This window comes from Zalophus californianus, chromosome 12, assembly GCF_009762305.2.
Source record: "Zalophus californianus isolate mZalCal1 chromosome 12, mZalCal1.pri.v2, whole genome shotgun sequence".
NCBI classification, from domain to species: domain Eukaryota; kingdom Metazoa; phylum Chordata; class Mammalia; order Carnivora; family Otariidae; genus Zalophus; species Zalophus californianus.
In genome coordinates, this window is record NC_045606.1 from 25,738,149 (window position 1) to 25,758,923 (window position 20,775).

The 20,775-nt window shown below is 36.0% G+C and overlaps 1 protein-coding gene across 8 annotated transcripts in view; it reads right to left on the minus strand.

The window, feature by feature from the left end:
- CACNA2D1 (calcium voltage-gated channel auxiliary subunit alpha2delta 1) overlaps positions 1-20,775 on the minus strand; it is a 479,784-nt gene that overhangs the window by 127,390 nt on the left and 331,619 nt on the right. For all 8 annotated transcript variants that reach the window (XM_027573790.2, XM_027573786.2, XM_027573787.2 and 5 more), the window contains exon 7: positions 4,587-4,718. In XM_027573790.2, the coding sequence (XP_027429591.1) occupies positions 4,587-4,718 (132 nt within the window). The remainder of the gene's footprint in view (positions 1-4,586; positions 4,719-20,775) is intronic.

The following is a 20,775-nucleotide window of genomic DNA, read 5'->3' on the forward strand; positions in this document are numbered from 1 at the left end:
CCTGAACCGAAGGCAGACGCTTAACCGACTGAGCCACCCAGACACCCCTGTGGCAAAAATTTTTTTTTTAAAAGACAGTTGACAGAATTTTTTTAAATGTAAAATTTCTACACTTGGATTAATGTATAATAGATTCTGTTTGATCTCCACGAGAATTCCATGACATAACGTGGAAGCTGATTTTCCTACATTACAAATGTAGAAACTCAGAACATGACAGATATGGTTGACAGATTTAGCTAAAAGAAATAGAGGACACCCAGTTAAATTTGAATTTTGATAAAGATCAGATGTTTTTAGTGTATTTCCCAAATACTGCATACCTGTATTAAAAAATTATTTGTTATTTGTGTGAAATTCAAACTTAACTGAGCAACTTTTATTTTACCTGGAAACCCTATTGAGAAGTGCTCTAACCAAGGTCAGAGGCTAAAATCTTCATCTCTGGACCCCCTCTACCATGTGGTGTTAACTGGTAGATATTATTGCTTAGAAATGTGGAAGGGGTCATAAACAGATGGCTATTTCAGTTTCCTTGTCAACTGACTGAAATCTCAATTATGTTCTTCATTTTCTCACATGAAGAGAAAAGTGAATTTAGAAAAAAATTATTCTAGTTGATATTCACTTTTGTAAAAATGCCTACTGTTTTCTATTTCCAAAGTACTTTACAGTTTATTATCTTATTGATAATAACCTTCAGGGAATAAACTGAAGAGTTGGTGTTCATATTTTTTTTCCAGATTTGATGATCAAGGCTGAGAAAATTTTAGAAAATCCAACCAGTTTCTCACAGCTAATAGGGACATCTAAGCCTGAGGTACAAATCTTGTTATATAAAACTCCAATTACGTCAAAGTAACATATATTCTATTTCCATTATAGTAAGATAATTAACAATAGTAAAGGCTATTTTTGACCTTTACTTTAACAGACAATTATTAGGGATGAGCCACTCTACCTTATCCTGGCCTGTAACAAAATGGTAAGATCAGAGAAAAAACATATGATTTCCTGAGTAAATTTTAAAAATCACTTCATTTAAAAAGCCTTTAAACTTGAAAAAAGGGTTGGATGTTTTAAAAACACGTCAGCATCGACAGATATATGGTGTCTTAGTTCTTAATTATAATATTGTCTTCATGTCTTATGACAGAGACTTGGTTCCATTATATTGTTAACATATATTAAAAAAAATCATTCTAGCCTTTAACCAAATAAATAAGCCGAACACAAAAAGACAAATACTACATGATGCCACTTCCATGAGGAAACTTAAAGAGTAAAGTCATAGAAGTAGAGTAGAATGGTGGTTGCCCAGGGTTGCGGCAAGGGGGAAATGGGGAGGTATTAGTCAGAGGATACAAAGTTTCAGTTATGCAAGAGGAATAAACCCTAGAGATCTTCTGTTTAACATAATACCTATAGTAAAAAATACTGTATTATATACTATAAATATTAAATATTATAAAAATATAAATAAAATATATATTAAATATATACATTAAATAAGTATATGATATTATAAAAATATAAAGATATATACTATAAAGATTAAATACTATATTATATAAAAATACTGCTAACCCTCTTATCACAAAAAATAGAATAATAAATAAGATGGTGGGAAGAAACTTCTAGAGATGATGGATAGGTTTATAGTACTGATTGTAGTGATGGTATCAGGGGTGTATGTATACTTATCTCCAAACTCATCAAGTTGTACCCATCACGTATGGCTTCCATATGCCAAAAGGTAGTCAGAAACAAAAGGAAATGAAAAGAACTTAGAAAGGAATCACCAAAGTTCAATTATGTCAAGTGTATTTCATAGCAGTCAAGACAGCTATGTTAAATGACCTCCTCTAACAGGTAAAGGATTTAAAGCCGTCAGTCGTTTAGTGAACCAACTTGTCTGGCATACCTTTGCTCAAAAACTAACCACTGCGAGAGGCCGAGGGCTGCTTCCATGGCTGATATTAGGGGGGAATCGTAAGGATTCAGCTAAATTAAACATTCAAAAATCTTTTCCAAGATCAAGTGGACAAATATCAACACATTTAAAAATATATGAAGAGGGTTAAGAAAAATAATCAAAGCCATTGTCCTTGATTAGCATTTAAAATGAAATATAGAAGATAATTAGGAAGGCTAAAAGTTAGCTGCTATTTGTAAAAAGAGCCATCTTTAAAAAAATGCTCATAACTCAATTGCTCTTTCCTTCCTCTTCTTGACCCCATGTTCTCTTTTTTTTTTTTTTAAAGATTTTATTTATTTGAGAGAGAGAGAATGAGAGATAGAGAGCATGAGAGGGAAGAGGGTCAGAGGGAGAAGCAGACTCCCCGCTGAGCAGGGAGCCCGATGCGGGACTCGATCCCGGGACTCCAGGATCATGACCTGAGCCAAAGGCAGCCTCCCAACCAACTGAGCCACCCAGGCGCCCCTCTCTCTCCTTTCTTATGCAATCTTCCCTCTGTTCCCTTTCCTATTTCTCTTAGAATCCTTGTCTCTCTTCTTTTTTCTCAGCATCATCAATTTCCTTTGGTACTGGGCTCTTGGTTTTTCATTATTACACTAATTTTCCTCTCATCTTTTTCCACCTTTCCATCAATTTTTCAGAAATGGAATTTGTAATGAGGCAATACATTTTAAAAGACTTTACAGCTATATAATACTCTAAGTTATTGATAAATGCATTCAAATACCTGTGTATTACTGAATAGGTCATCAGGTGTCTAATTACTATGTTTCAAAATGACACTTAGAAATGTTTTGTAAGACCTGATATAACTTTAAGGTTTATTTTTTTTTAAAGATTTTATTTATTTATTTGACAGAAAGAGAGAGAGAGAGCACGAGCAGTGGGGAGGGGCAGAGGGAGAAGCAGACTCCCCACTGAGCAGGGAGCCTCACGTGGGGCTCAGTCCCAGGACCCTGGGATCATGACCTGAGTCGAAGGCAGACGCTTAACTGACTGAGCCATCCAGATGCCCAAGGTTTATTTTATCACGTTTATTATGTTCATGAGTAGTGTTGCTTTTTTTTAATATGATCTTATATACTAAAATTTTCAGTCTCTTGATACATGATATTTAACATATTAGTAAATAAGAATATTTAGAAGGGCTGTATTACACTGAACCATATTTAAGTAGAAAATTCTACTACAACCTATATGGTAATATTACATAGATACTAACATTATTTTATTAACTCATGATTTTTTTCAACAATGAAAAATGAAGTAGGCCTTGACTAGCCCACTGGGTTTCTACAAAAGAACTGTCACTAATCTTACCATCTGGCATTTGCATCCATGCAGAATGTCTACCTAATCTTAGTGCTATTCAGTCTGATGATGCCTACGTACTTTTTTTATTATTGCCATACAAAGCTAGATATTAGCTAATGTCTATTTCACCCCATTTTCACTGGTGTGACTTTTTATTGTGAATAATTCTATTTGTTAAAGATATTTAGAAAACTTAAGTCTCAAGAAGAACTGTTCTGTATATTACAATTGTTTAAAGTCAAATTACCTAACATGTATCCCATAACACTCAAGCAAAAGCATTTGTGCTTGTCAGCCCATTCTAAAAGGTGAATTTAAAAATATCAGCAGACATTTCACTTAAAGTCTTTTCAACAGGTTCTCGGGATCTATACGAGTCATAAACTTTTCTTTTTTGTTATTGATTTATTTCTCCTTACCCTCCTTTATAGAATAAAGGATTTACAAAAGGGTTTATTCATTTTAATGTGTAAAATATATTGATCTTCACTGAATATGTACCATCACTAATATACCCTCAAAATTAATCCAACCTGACACTTACAGAAGCTCTATTTTCTCTGAAATTTCATTTCATTTCCCGTCATACTCATTTTAACAAATCCCCACTCACTGATTAAAGCAAAGCATCAAAACTTTTCATATAAAAAACACAAACTTGAAATCTGGAGAAATATTTTAATTAGCTTCTAAAAATTCTATTCCATTCTCCAATGTGATTCAACATGTTGTCCATCTGAGCAGATGGACCCTCACCTCAGAACTGTTTTAGGATTCGTGATTCATGATAACCTCCTGTCCGAGGTACACAGACACCTGCTCGTGGCATCACTGTAGCCTGGCCTGATTCCAGGAGCCAACAGCTCCCACTGCTCCTGAGGTCTCGAGGGTTAAAGTGATTTGTGTAGATGCAGAGCCATGTAAGGAAAGCGTTCTAAAACGCTTTCCTTCTAAAAGTAGCGTGCTATCTTTTTCTCACAAGATGGGAGAAGCTAACGGATATTAGCTTGGTATTAAGAAATATCAAGAGGGCGCCTGGGTGGCTCAGTTGGTTAAGCGACTGCCTTCGGCTCAGGTCATGATCCTGGAGTCCCGAGATCGAGTCCCGCATCGGGGTCCCTGCTCGGCGGGGAGTCTGCTTCTCCCTCTGACCCTCTTCCCTCTCGTGCTTTCTATCTGTCATTCTCTCTCTCTCAAATAAATAAAATCTTAAAAAAAAAAAAAGAAATATCAAGAAAATTAAGTCTGGTACTTACCATTTTATTTGATACCTACTAAGTCACTGAGCACTTACCTGGATAATATCGGGCAAGGCCTGTGGCACTGCCAAACACCTGCCACAACAATGAAGGATCTTCCTCTCGATTTTTTTTGAAAACTTCGTCTAAGGCACTTGTCCAGTTGAGTTCATTTAACACAATTGTTGCTGATAAAAAAAAAAAGAAAAAATCAAATTTATAATTACTTATTGAATCAGTCTTCATTTATTTGCAAAATTATGTTAAACCTTTCCATCACTTTAGCTCTAAAAGTACTCTAATCCAGTGGTTTGTCAACAAGTTTAGACATGGAATTATTTTTCCAAACAAATGATTATATGATGGAAGCCATACTGACATTCTGGGCTGGGTAATTCTTTGTTGTTGGAGCTATTCTGTGTTTTGTAGAATGTTTAGCGGCATTTATGGCCTCTACCCATTAGATGACAGTACCACACACCCCCACCCCCAAGCTGTGATAAGCAACATGTTTCTGACATTGTCAGAATACAAATAAAACTGCTCCCTGTTGAGAACCACTGTGATACGTAAAACAGGCCATAGCAGCTCTCATGGTTGAGAAGGGGCGGGGGGGGGGGGCATACTTCCCCTTGAAGCAGCTCCAAAGAAACCTACAGAACACCTGAGGACACAGTTTAATGGCCACACTTCCCTCACTACTGATGAATCTCTGTAACACACTAACATAATTTGGTCCCTACTGGAATTGGAAAAAAAAAAAAAAAAGATGTTTGTCATCTAACATCATCTATTAACTGTTTACACAACAACAACAAATTTATACATCTTGACAAAGAGAAAATTCATTCAGAGGCTTGACAATACCAGTGTTAGAAATCAGAAGTAGCTGATGCTTTCCTATTACCTTTGCAAGCAATAGTTCTTTTTCTCTGGTTAGTTCAATTAAATATTAGAGAATGATGTTAATAAGGCCAGGCCATCGATTTTGATTCTTACTTATAACTACTGATTGAACTTGGATAGATAGGTATTAAAAACACATGCCATCCATTAGAATTAAAGAGAAGCAATCACAATGTGGGATTTAGCATATAATTTATAATTATGGGCCTCCATGATCAGAGCACCTTATTTTTAATGCAGTAAACATTTACTTAGCTTAGAATATTATTTTCCCTTTACACAAAAAGATGACATACATCATCTCACAGCTTTTTGTCCCCCTTTATATGGAAAATATGTACCGTGCCCCCAGCAGATCAGGAGATTGGACCACTGTGCACTTGAGAATCTATGGTCAAGCCTAAGCAGTGGAAATGAGTGTGGGATAAGGACCGGAGATACTTCTTAATTTCTATTCTTTTCTGTGACCACAGCAAATCAAGAAAGCAAATGCAGTCACGGTTAAATTGAGCCCAATATTTTGTAAAGGAAAAAGAAGAGTTTCTAACAAGAAAGATGCGCGGCATATGTGTTTATAAAGTTTTATCATGTACAAAAAAAATGAAAACAAGGGTATTGTGAAATTGTCCTGGGATCGGCATCCTAATGCATTTCTCATTACTGAGAACTAATAAGATTTCCATCTTTATGGATGTGATTACTTGCAGAAAGATCAGTTGTGTGTGTGAATATTCATGAGCTGGGTCAGAACCATGATGTGCCTGAGATACTAGTGAATTTATATTCAAAAGCATGATCCAATGAACATTAAGTGGCCCGTTATATAAAAATTTATATTCACATAGATAACCTGAACTAATACTATTCATGAATATTTATAGTTATATACAAAACATCACAGAAAAGGAGGAACGTTGTACTTTTCTTTAAACATTCATGAATTTTACAGTAATATTCTACTGAACAAATAATCATGTTTATTTATGATTCAGATACACTTCATTAATTGCCAATCTACTCTAGCTATCTCTTCAGTTTCCTTCACTCTTTAATTCACATTAAGCAACAACTGATATCTAATTATTTTTAATAAAGTTTTGTTTGTTTTCAAGGCTAATTCTTTTCTTAGTTTTATTTGATAACAACTACTAAGTATCAGGCTTTGATATGGTGATTGTTAATTATACTTTTAGGTACTTGGGGGACAAGTCAAACTCTGAAATAGTCTTATTACGGTGATGGGTCTTAAAGTTTGCAGTTTATATATCTGAAAATTCCTTTTCAGGTAAGACGTTACTGAAGTAGGTATCAAAATGTTTTTCTCAAAACTTGTTCATCTGCAAATGAGCCAAGGACATAAAGAATCTGTAATAATAGGCACTTGAACTGATTTTAAGTTTCGTTCAAATGTAAGAAATGGTACCGTATACCTATCACATGTGCAAGGCTTAATTCCAGATTAAGGATACAGATGCTTCCAATTGCCCTCGTATATTTATCAAGATTTTTTTAGTGCCATCATTATTCTATTAGTCATTATCTTTACTTGAATGTCCGAAGCAAGAAATCAAAATCAAAGAATCTGCCGTGGAAGGGCAAAGTTAGCTCCAGTCTTTAATCAGAGAACTTTAGAGAGACATTCATTCAATTATAGTGTTCCAATTCCTTAAAACACCAAAACTACAAAGTAAAATAAATTGCTGCATTAGGAATTCGTTTTTTTCTCAAACTATACTGAACAAGTTAAAAGTGCATTAAATATGTAAAGCATCAAAGCCAACCAAAAAGTATGAATGCCATTTTTGATCCTTCTTGGCTATTTGGCTGTATTTTTCTGATCCATGCTATCGATTACATTTGACTAATACACATATCTTATTTTGGTTTCTTAAATTAGGTTCCTAAAATGAACAGACTTTTATCTGCTTAACCTTATAAAATGAAATAGCTTCTCCAGAATCACTAAGGTGTCTCATATCTCTCCATTTCTATGCCATTAGCCTAACTCAGGCTAAACAATACTGAAATAACTGGGTAATCTGCAGATGACAGAAGAATGAAACTAATGCAGAATACCGGCTGTGTTAAAAAGAAGTTTACGTTATTTCCTGAACCTATTATCTTCCCCTGCTACTTCCATTATAATTACCTGCATATTTTTTTTTCTTTCACTCTCTCCTACTTAAATTCATAAGTAGACATTATTTAGGAAGATGTTTTTAAGTAATTCTTCTGGCTACAACTCTGTAGAAAAACTGGTGCATTAGAAAAGTTAAAATATTAGGTTTTCTTGTTGTTGTTTCAAGTTACCAAGTGTTTATGTGGTTACGCTGGTGCCTATCTGTCCTCAACCAATATTTTTAGTCTCATCTACTTCCCTAAGACCATAGTACTTAAAAGATATAAAACATAATCTTTCTATGATAAAAAATAAAACGAGCCCAAGTACCTCAGAAAATCATTTTCAATAAATATTACTGTTTAATAGGGATATGAAAACATATTCTTCATTCTTATACAGACTCGACTCTTAAGAAGTCAATGTGGCATCCCGACTCACTAAAACTCAACAGACTTTGTTTCCCTTTGTCATTGTATATTACAAAGACTTTTCAAAGCAATTACTTTTCCGTAAGTCACAGTCTTTACTTGGATGTCTACAGAAAATCAAAATGCAAAGAATTTTATTTAACTGAATGATATAAATTGGTAGCCAGAAAATATTTTACATAGGAATTTCAGAACAAATTATTTAAAAAAAATCTTGGAATATTTCTTGGTCTCAAACAGAACTTCATCCTTTTATTTAGACAGATATACTTAAGAACACAGATAATAGCTCTACTTTTCTATAGTTGTTTAGCAATACTTAAAATTATATCGTAGTTCATATTTTCAATTACACATTGTGTATGTATTGCTTTATTTAACATATGCTATATTCACTCACTGCTCCCCCCAAACTAGGAATGTTTTCATTCACACAAACTTTGAATTTCTCGCTTGAACAGATCTTAGAAGTACACGAGTGGCCTACATTTTTCTTTCCACTGTGGAAGACTAACTGGTCAACAGTGACCTAGCCTTGAACCTAGTGCCATTTACTAATGAACTTAACTAAGTGTCTTATGACTGTGTGAAGAGTAAAGGTAGGGCTCATTTTATGCCCACCTCTAAGAAATGGAGATTTTTATCTTTGTTAGGATGTTTTATTTTGCAAAAAAAAAAAAAAATAAAAATAAGTCTTTTATAAATGTGCAAGGCTAAGCCTGTTAGAAGCTGTGAATGCTAGAAAAGTCAGCCTTGACTTGGGGGCTTCTATTGTGAATGATATGAGAGGATTTCACCGATAATTGATTCAGAACGCCCAGCATACATCTCTGTTCCTCCTATACTTAGTTTTCAAAAACATGGCCTTGGTGCTCAGCAATTCTCTTTCAGAATATTCTATTGTTCAATCTGGCTTCTCAAGGGAACAAAGAAAAATCTAATTTGTAACAGCACAAAAGAAGTACCTTACATTTCCTGCTAATCCTTCTAAGATACATGACTTAAATCTACATCTTATTTATGACATGGATTACAGAATCATTGACATGTTCTGAATCCCATTTTTCTCTACAAATTTCAACCCACAAAGTGTCACACTATTGCTCCCTTTTAAATCTGAATACATTTTCTTGACTTAGTCAAGTTTCAGGGCCTCACCACGCTTTAATAGCACCATATGACTATTTGAAAAGCCTTAAGACTATTTATAATGCCCATAAATGCCAACTACATCTTTCAAATGAAACAGAAGCTAGCAAAATAAAGAAAAAACATAGTAGGATTTTTTTCAAAATATAACTTTGATTAAGTCTACATCAAAAATGTATTTTCTAAAACACAAGATAGTTTTGACAAGTCTTTGATAATACCTGTAGATCTTAAAGCTATGAAACAAAATAGATACTAAAATTACTTTTGTTTAACAATGCCAAATATGTTACAGTTAAATAAATAAAGAGAAGTGGCCAAAATGTTTAATATACTATTCCCATTTAACTAATAGTACTGCTCTATTACAGCCTTGCATTTAGGTAACATTGGTATGAGTTATTTAAACTATTCCCACTGATAAAGTCAGTGATATGTAATTAAGCACATACTGTGGCAGCAAGTGTGTTAACCCCTTTCTATACATTATGCCATTTAACTTTTAGAGCGGCACTTTGAGATAGTAATATTATCTCCTTTTTTTTTTCTTAAAGATTTTATTTTATTTATTTGACAGACAGAGACACAGCAAGAGAGGGAACACAAGCGGGGGAGTGGGAGAGGGAGAAGCAGGCTTCCCGCTGAGCAGGGAGCCCGATGCGGGGCTCGATCCCAGGACCCTGGGATCATGACCTGAGCCGAAGGCAGACTAAGCTTAACGACTGAGCCACCCAGGCGCCCCTTATCTCCTTTTTTCTATGACAAAAATAAAACCTACGAAAGGTATTCAATTTGATAAAAAAACACAGCTAGACCTGTAGAGATAGCACTCGATTGTGTCAGCTTCTAAAATTTGTACTGTTTTTGAGCAACTGATTTCTAAGCTTTCATTATATGTGTGCTCTAAAATTTTAAATGTTAAAAAAAAAAATACCTTTGTAGCACAGTGTTTTTCAATTGAGAGCACTATTCCTCCCCGAGGAATAGTCAGGAATGCTTAGAGACATTTTGATTGTCAAGATGCATGAGAGGCTACTAGTATCTAGTGGCGAGAGACCAGGGATGCTGTGAGCATCCTATTTACAATGCACAGGATGACCCCCACAACAAAGAACTACCCAGCCCAAAACATCAACAATGCCAAGTTTGGAAATCTTGCTCAAGTACCACTATAATTAGACACAGGACATTCAATGCACTTTTTAAAAAGCAATAGTCTCAACGAACAGTGTCAACAAAAAGCCAAAACAAAATTTCTTCAAAGTGAAAGTTAATATAATTTAATAAGAGTACTTCATAACAGCAAATTAATACTTTGGGCCACATTTTCATATCCTTTGGATTGGACAAATTTTCATTTTCGCCTCAGAAATTCTAATACAGTCTTCTCACACCTGAGGAAGTAAGGATTTCAAAGGTACTTTTTAATGCCATTAAATATCACCTTTTCCCATGCCCCGTTTTTGGACATTCACAGAATACTACAGTTCTGCTTTATTTTTCTTTTAATGAGTCAATGCTTACTAACTAAACTGATTTTATCTTTATAGCAAATGTTCATTTTATCCTATAGTACATAAGGTAGTTATTAAAAGTTATATTTAACAGCTGAGCTGAACCAGATGTCACTAATTTTATTCATCAACTTCATCTCTAAAAAGAAAAATGTTAATAACAAGAAACCCACTGATCCAATTAAGTATACACACAAAAAGAATCCACTTTAAGGACTAGACAGTATGCATAAATATTACAATGAACGAATCTTTTCAGTGGATTTGGCTAATGGAATCTCATCTAATCCCAGTGTAAATGAAAGATTAATAAGGTACAGGGAGATTGGAAGACCAAATCTCATCTCTCTAATCACGTATCAGGCACCAGCATCTACCTCCCACTGCGGAAGGCCGAACAGAAGGCTCCAAAGGCACACGTGGACCCTGATGAGGAGATAAGCCTTGTTCCTACGGTGAATTTGGTACAAATATTAAAAGGCCCTTGCCCTTGTCAGTTCTCTAACACCCGTATTACTGAGATTTCTGGCCTTACTCCCTCTCTCTTTAGTTTCCCATAGACTGAGCACCTGGCTAATGTCCAGAACCCAGCTGTTCTGCTTTAATGAAATCTGCAAATTGTGGCATGCATAGAAGGAGCTCAGAAGAAATCCACTCTGTCATTACAGAAAATAAGAATAATGCAAGGGAAACGGAAGACATTAGGATCTAATGTCATGTTTATTAATTGAGGGATTTTAATGTCACTTTCAATAAAATGGTAATTACTTGTAAGATTTTTCTTGGAGGCATATAGGGATTCTGCTTCAGAAATCTTTTAAGTATAGGAAACAAGGAAAAAATCTTTGTTTTATCCTTCAGGCATTCTAAGTTTTTCCGTTTCTAGTATCATCAAGACTAAATAAATGATTAGTAATTTGGTAACAAGAGCCTTTATCACTGGTACTACAGGCTACTTTAATCATTTAGCCCCTTATGCTTCTGTTTTCATCTGGAAAAAAAAATACAAATACAGTAGGGATCCTAGATGATCTGCAGGCTTAGTGTGAATGTCCAACAAGTTCATGAATAAAAGGGAATCCGTGAACAATGGCTATGATTACAATTCTTTCCTCAGCTGTTTAAAAACCTGTATGGTACATATCTCCTTTAGCTGTTTGTCACAGATGAAAGCGTCCTTCCATTGCTCAGCATATTATTTTAGTCTTGTCAGTTATTTTACTTGAACAGTAACATTCCTTTTATATACAGCAATGAGACTGTAATTCTATTCATTTTGTAATGAAGCCACTTCCCTTCCATCTGCTTTATTTAGAAGTTCTCACATGATGAGGTATTCTTCATTGGAATGTGATTGAAATATTACCATCTTAAATGTAAAAACATTAATTTGTAAATACAAACCAGCAACTTTAGAGTAATTGCCTGAAGAAGATCCAATTGCTCCCATTGACACTATTTCAGTCATTTTTATCATAAATTTGACTATTTGTAATTAAAATTGTTAAAAAAACTTAAATATCTATTTCTACATATTAGCTTTATATTTCAGTAAACACAGAGCCTGCTAAATTTTAAAGAAATGAAAATACTTAAAAATGCCCTAAATATCTTTTATTTAAACTTATAAAAGTGAAATAAAATGTGGGCATGTCCCCCAAAAAATAAACTCTGAGACCATTCAAAATGGAGTTGAGAGCCATATGAGAATATTCAATTAAGACCAAATTTTAAAAACCTCAAATTGAGGATTTTTTTTTTAACACATATAATATTTTTCTGGTGGGATGCTCTCCTCTGAATACTTAACATTTATGAATTTAGTATGCGAACGCATGTAGCGTAAGCAAAGACTACTCTCACTAACTGCCTTCCCACTCATAGACTCCAGGTCTCGATGCCAGAAGGAACTATCTGACCTTGGGAAAATGAACCTCTCTCAAACCTCATCTTCCTCACCTGCTCAATGGGACTAATAAGAGTGTCTGCCTCAGAGCCATGTTGAAGATTACGTCAACTTAGAACACTGTCACTTAGTAACTGCACAATAAATATCGCCAGTCCTTATCATTATTTCTTATTTACTTAATATCCCACATACAAATGATTTTTTAAAAATATCTTGATGGGGGCGCCAGGTGGCTCAGTCTTGATCTCAGCTCAGGTCATGATCTCAGGGTCCTGAGAGCCAGCCCCACATTGGGCTCTCTTTCAGCATGGACTCTGCTTGAGATTCTCTCTCCCTCTCTCTTTGCCCCTCCCCCCACTTGTACTCTCCTTTCTCTCTCTCAAATCTTAAAAAAAAAAAAAAATACAGAAATAAAAATATCTTGATGGAACAATTCTCATCGAGCTAGGATGAGGAATTAAAACCTTGTATTCTCTCCTCGCCTCAAAGAACTCTCACTTTGGCCCCAAATTAACGGCCAACAACACTACTTCATTTTACATTACATGAAGAAAACAGTCTGCAAACTCTTCCAAAACTATTGACATAAGAGAATGCAAACTGAAAGAAAAAAAAAAAACCTCATGATATCATTTAATGTACCATGTAGTTTAATTTGGGTGAGGAGATAATTTGTACAATGGGATACTTCCAGGGCTCCTGAAATCAAACCACATTGGTGAAAGCAGCCCTGAATATAGCAGAGACACACTAAAATTCTGGTAGAAGAAATCATATAAGGTCTAACATATGTACCAGAAGCAACACATGCACATGTGTACGTGGAGTTATGCACACACAGTTCTGGTAAAGCTGAGAGGAAACTCAGGCTGAGAATTACAGACCAAATTAGACCTGGGAAATCCCTTGCCTTTGCTCAGAGACTGCTTAACTGCATAGGCAATTCAGTGTCTACGTGTAAAATGGGGCTGCTGAATTCACTAAGAAGGACCAAGAAGTACTGGAGCTGACACGATATGGCTGAAGAACAAGAATAACAAGGCTCCCGGGGAACAGGGTGATGCCGTCAATGAGGCACAGGCTGCCCAGTACTTAGGGGTTTGTGCCAACCAGTTTTAGAACAAAGAGTTGCCTGGTGATTTTAGGATGGAAAGAGCAGATGCACTGAAACACAGTATGTGGTAGCTGACTAGAATCAAGAAGAGCGATCACTTGGTTGAAACACCACGCACTGCTTCACAGTGAAAACAAAACAAATCTAAGATATTGAAGTAGATTGTTACAGACTTGTGAGTCAAATCTAACATCATTTCTAAGACGTGAGGTTAACATCCTTTTATCTCCAGTTGCACGTGAATAGAGAATTGTCCCTATGCATCCAGCACACATTCCCACAGAACCCTTAGGACATACTTTGGTATTTATACAAATAGACATCTACAAAAATACATCAACTGTCAGCTTTCAGGATGCTTACAACACACTGGGGATGATTTGTTCAGATTTTAACATACATGTTACAGTTATTGCCACATGAAATTTGTATTTATCAGTCCTGGCTACTGTGTTGTTCAGCAAATAATTTAATACTAAAGAAATAATTATTTTTCCATCTTAATAAATGTGTTCAATAATATAATAAATCATAGCTAAATATCCCACAAAAGCTTAAATGCATCAAACTGGGGAAGAAGCTCAAGCTATTTGGATACAGTTTTAAAATACAAATGATTTAACACTTGCTCAAAACAAGTAATCTGAACAAACTATTAGAAATGGCTTAAAGGGTTTTGATCTGTTCAATAGAAGATGGTAAAGAACCAGGTCATGTTGGTGCTACCTCCTATGTACTGATCTTCTCTTACTCTAGGGCCACAATCACTTAGGTCTTTAGCAATAACCTTCAAACAGTCTCCCTGCTTCCAATCTCGCCTTTCACCCCTTCTTCCCACTGTTCCACAGTGTTCTACTCTGCAAATGCCCTCCCTAATTTTAAGTCTTCAGTTATTCTCCATAAAATGTGGTCTTACTTGGTTGTCTTCCCAATCTCCCGGTTGGGTCTTTCATTGCTTTCCCGTTGGCCATAAACCCAAGCTATACTGAGATTTGTGCCCTTCTCCAAGCAAACAGTGCTGCTGCCTGCCTCCATGGCACTGCACATACTGTCTTCTCTCTTTGGACTTGGTCTACCACGCCCATTCGTCAACCTCCTCCCTACTTTCTTAGCACAGCCAGCATCAGCTTCTCTGCAGGGTCTTCTGTGATTTTTCCCACCCCACCTGCCCCCCCCCCTCATTTAGCAGACTATAAACCTCCCCACTCTCCTACAGCTTTTTCTGTTGCCCTCTATCACATGCTTCCCACATTCCACTATCCTTGTTTATTTGCACGCTTCCAATTATATATTGTCCATTACTAGGGTAGATACTATGTTATTTATTTTTCCTCCAATGCCTAGAATATAGTGGAAGAGGTAACGGGATGGGGCCATTCTGTGTTTAATTTACAGTTAACCAACACGGGGCAAACTACACATATGTATAGGGCTCTACTAGTTTTTCAGGTAGAAGATGGAGAGAACAGTACCTAGGATATCTAGGGTTGTTAGGAAAATGAAAATTATGCTATATTTAATGCATAGTAGGCATCCAAGGAATAGTAATGACTAACATGGTTAAGTACTAAAAAACAGTGATAAGTAAATGAAAGACTGAATATATTAATTGTATTCTCATGTGTTAGGTCACCTTTTCAAAGAGGTAATTCTCAGTGAAGGGTAAAACATTTTTAGTTTAACCTTCATTAGGCTACATTCTAAGCAGGTACAAATGATCCAATAATTCCTTCTCGTCCCTTTGATCCAACATGATAGGTAAGTGCTATAATCATCTGAACTGGAGAAGTTAAATCATTCTGGTTGTCTTTTTGGCTTCATTTAAAGTTCTGAAAGAGATCAACCCCTTTTAACACACGTTTTGAAGAAGCTGGTATACACACTGTAGCCCAGTTTCTAGGAAGCCCTTTAAGTCAACAAAAATATCTGAGAAGCTTCCTATTAAGTATCTCCCAATTTGTGTGCTTCATTTCCTACTCACCTAATTTCTATCATGTACTCATTTAACAAACGTTTATTGAGTTCCTCTTCTGTGTCAGGCACTTATCTAAGCCCTTGAGCAGGAGTTGGCAAATATTTTTCTTGAAGGACCAGACAGGAAATATTTTTAGATCTATGACCCACATGGTCTCTGTCACAACGACTCACACTGAAACTGTAGGAAAAAAAGCTGCCAGAAGCAACACGTTAACAAATCCATTAACAAATGGATTTGACTGTGTCCCAATAACACTTTATTTACACGGCTAAAATTTTTAAAAAAGACAAAAAAGGGTTGGTGAAGATGTGGAGAAAAAGGAACCACTGTACACTGTTGATAGGAACGTAAACTGTATAGCCAATATAGGAAACAGTATGGAGATGCCTCAAAAAACTATAAAAAGAAATATTCTACAATCCAGTAATTCCACTTTCGGATATTTACCTAAAAAAATAGTAACACTAATTCAAAAAGATATATGCACTCCTATATTTATTGCAGCATTATTTACAATAGCCAAGATATGGAAGGAACTGAAGTGTCCATCAATAGAGAAATGGATAAGGAAGATGTGGTATACACATATGTGTGTGTGTGTGTGTGTGTATGTGTGTATATATATAAAATACTCCATAATGGAGTATTATGCAGCCATAAAAAAGGATGCACTCTTGCTATTCGAGACAACATGGATGGACCTAGGGGATATTATGCTAAATAAGTCAGACTGAGAAAGACAAATACCAGATGATTTCACTCATAAATGGTATCTAAATATAAAACAAATGAATAAACAAAAAGCAGACTCAAACTTACATATCCAGAGAACAACCTGATGGTTGCCAGAGGGGCAGGGGGACTGGGAAAAACAGATGAAGGGGAGTGGAAGATATAGACCTACAGTTATGGAATAAGACACAGGAACTTAAAAAAATCCAAAAATTACAAAGCATAATGAATACAGTCAATTATATAATAGTGTAGTGATGTATGGGGACAGATGGTAGCTACACTTGTGGTGAACATAACATATAAACTTGTCAAATCACTGTGTTGCACACCTGAAACTATGTAACACTGTGTGTCAACTATATTCAAAAGTAGATATATAAATAACATTTTAATTGCAAAAATAAGTGGTAGGTCTGTGGGCCAGAATTAGCAGGCTCTTTCTTCAATGACTTGACAGTCATTCCAACAGTCAAGCCTTGTAACATCCTAGAAGTCACACACAATAAACACCTGAATAAATAATAACCTATTAGAGTTGTTTATTCCTGTTTAAATAATTGAAACTGGGGGTGTCACAGAGATTGACTAGGTAGCTATGTTAGACTGGACTTTCAGGAATATTCTCTCTGAAGTTTTTTTTTTTTCTTTAAAGATTTATTTATTTGAGAGAGAGAGACAGCGAGAGAGGGAACACAAGCAGGGGGAGTGGGAGAGGGAGAAGCAGGCTTCCCGCCGAGCAGGGAGCCCGATGCGGGGCTCGATCCCAGAACCCTGGGATCATGACCTGAGCCAAAGGCCGACGCTTAACAACTGAGCCACCCAGGTGCCCCTCTCTGAAGAAATACTTTAAGCTGAGACGTGAAAGAAACTACTCACCATGGAAAGACTGATATAAAGCATTCTATGAAGATAATAGATACATACTAATGATGCTGACGAATAGGAAATTCAAAGAGAGCAACAGAATGGCTTTACAATCTAGAACGGTATTTCAAGGATAAAAACTCACAGTTTTCCTGCAATGCCAAAATATCTTAACAGATACATGAGGCACAAAAGAATGTAGATTAAAAATGGTTTGGGCACTTTTACTACAATAAATGAAATCCTAGAGAGGTGAAGGTCTAATTCCAGCACTATATTCAATCATTCAAAAAACATTTGTTAATAAGCCTTGTCCAGGCTCTTGCAATTAAAATCAAGTAAGTTGTGAAAATTCTTCTCAAGTTGCTCTAAATCTAATAGAGAAGACAGAGGTAAATCAAAGCAGCTTACATCAAATTTTGCTTTTGTCTCCCAGACTCGAGTAACAGTAAACCTGCCTTGGAAGCTACAGAAATGTTTTTTGAGAGTCAGAGGAAGCTGTAGTGGTCACTCCCGAGTTCCTGGAGGAAGTGGCAAACACAGTTTTAAAGAGTGGAGACGTGGTAGGAGGGCTAGGTGGTTGATTCAGTGATCACCCCGTGAAGGGCACAGGGTTTTTTATTTGCTTGTTTTGTTTTTAAAGAAGTATTCCAAGAGCTGGATGTTATTCAAAATGGTTGGAAGGGGGGTGTGGGACAACCACACAGATTAGACACACACAGTTGTGATGATCCAGAAGTACTAAAAACAAAATACATTTATTCTGAGAATTATAGAGACATATAAGCTGAGGTACAAAATAAACGTATTTGCACTTGAGACTTCCCTCAGAAGCCAGTATGATGTAAGACTGAATGTAGTTTAGAAGCAAGACAGATGTGAATGGGGAAGACAAGAGAGATCAGTACGGTCAGGTCAGTGTGGAATAATAATGGTCTGAACTTAAAAAAAAAAAAAAAAAAAACAGTGGTACACATGGGGAATGCAAAGAGATTCAAAAGGTGAAGAGGAGAGGGGTGTCAGGCTGGCTCTGTTGGTTGAGCATCTGACTCTTGATTTTGGCTCAGATCATGATCTCGGGAGTGGTGAGATCAAGCCCGGCGTGAGGCTTCACACTCAATGGGGACTTTGCTTGAGATTTTCTTCCTCTCCCTCTGCCCCTCTCTACCTCTCGCTCGCTCTCTAAAATAAATAATTCTTTAAAAAAAAAAAAAAAGGAAGAGGAGAAATAATCTGCAGATTGTAGTGACAGACAATAGGAAAAAGGGAAAAAAAGAGAACTCGTTTTCTGGCTTGGGAACAAATTGCACTATTAACAAAGATATGAACATTGGAGCAGGGGGATATTTGGGACAACAGTGATGAAGTCAATTTTAAGCATAATGGGGGGGGCGGTGCCTGTGAGATATCCATTAAAAGGGTTATTCAAGAGGCAATTAGAGAATCGAATCTGTAGCTTAGTTATGAAAGCTACATGCAAGAATCAGGTTGAAGAGTCACTGTTTGAGTAACACTTCAAAGTACTGGTTTGAATGAAGTTAGTTATTGACACCAATAAGCTCTACAGATGCTGAAGTACTAAAGAAGCTTTACTTATCAAAGAAATATTGCCAAAAGGAAACAATGTGGACCTCCCATAAACAAGAACATCTTTCCCCATAAAAAGTAATCAGTGGGCAGAATGCTTTACGTCTAAAGTTTCCATTTTTTTTTTTAAGATTTTATTTATTTATTTGTCAGAGAGAGAGCGCGCACGAGAGAGAGCACAAGCAGGGGGGCGGCAGGCAGAAAGAGAAGGAGAAGCAGACTCCCCTGCTGAGCAGGATCCCACAACCCTGGGATCATGACCTGAGCTGAAGGCAGACACTTAACTGAGTGAGCCACCCAGGTGCCCCTAAAGTTTTCCTTTAATGAAAACCAAAAATGTGCCTTTCGAATCTGATTTTCACATCTGCATTAAAATAAATGCACTAAATACAAATCACATGTATCTATGCATGCCTCACAGTCCATCCAGGGAGGAAATAAAGATACTGAAACCAATAAAACTCACCATCTTGTAATGCATTTTTTTTATTTTGCTTTTTAAAAGTTATTGACTTAAATCAAGTGCCCAGCGATACAACGCTTGCACCTCTTGTATGTAGAACACTTTAACTAATGCTCGCTGCATACTCAGAGAAGCAGCAATTCCCTTCCGCCTCCCTCAGAATGATGAGGTCATCAATCGTGCCTTTACACTTACAGGGCCTCAGGAGACTGAGGCTTGATGATTACATGGGCTTGTAAGACCATAAAGTTCTACCACAGTAGTCGTAGATGTATTATAACGACACTTCAGATTGCCGAACGTGCTTGCCATCGACGTGTGGCTCTCTGCTCCAATTCACTTACAACCTTTGACTTTCAGAAATGATTTAAATCAGCATCAGCTCTGAATGAACAAATGTCCACCACCCTGATTCATCAGAAGGCAAGAGTGAGAAGATTTGATTATGGAGAAACCTACCACATTTTTATTCCAAAAAAGAAAATTTCAATCAACTTTTAAGGAAAATGGAGCATCAGGAGGTAACAAACAGATCAAGACTTTTTAAGTCTTATGTTTCATAAAACAAAATTAGGCAATTGTTAGGGATAAACTCTATTTAATCTTAAACACGCAGTTAACATTCTGATACAAACATCGATGGCTTACTGAAATGGATTTTGCCAATCTTCCCAGAATCTATTTTCTTTGATATTAATCTTATTCATGTTTTTAAAAGAAGCCTGTACTTTCTTGTCACTTTGTGTTCCATATCAAACTGATAGAAGCCAGGATCTTTTCTATTTGTCAGTTTCTCTGGCCTTCCAAATCACTCTGAAGTAAAGCCTTTTCATTTCTTTGATTCAACTGAAATTCTCTTATATTTATTCTACTCAAGTATCAATCTCCCATTTTTTTGCCCTTTTACCTGCTATTCCTAAATATGACGTTGCCAACATATTGTGTTTAAAACCAAAAGCCTGTGCATAAAAACATACACATAGATCAATGGAACAGAAGAAGAGAGAGCCCAGAAATAAACTCAAGCATATATGATCAATTAATTTATGATAGAGGAGGCGAGATCATGCAGCAGGGAAGGACAGTCTCTTCAGTAAAACTTTTGGAAATATTGGACAACTACATGCAAAAAGAATGTAACTGAATCAGCATATTATACCATATGCAAATATTAACTCAAAATAGGGATTAAAGACTTGGATGTAAAATTTGAATTTATAAAATTCTTAAAAGAAAACATAGGCAGTGAACTCCTTGATGTCAATCCTGGCAATAATTTTTTCAATCTGACTCCAAAGGCAAGAGCAACAAGAGCAAAAACACACTGGACTACCTCAAACGAGAAAGCTTCTGAACAGTGGAGAAAATCATCAACAAAATGAAAAGGCAAGTGACTGAACTCAAGAACCTATTTGAATATTGTGTATCTGGAAAGGTAATATACAAAATACTTAAAGAACTCACACTACTCAATGA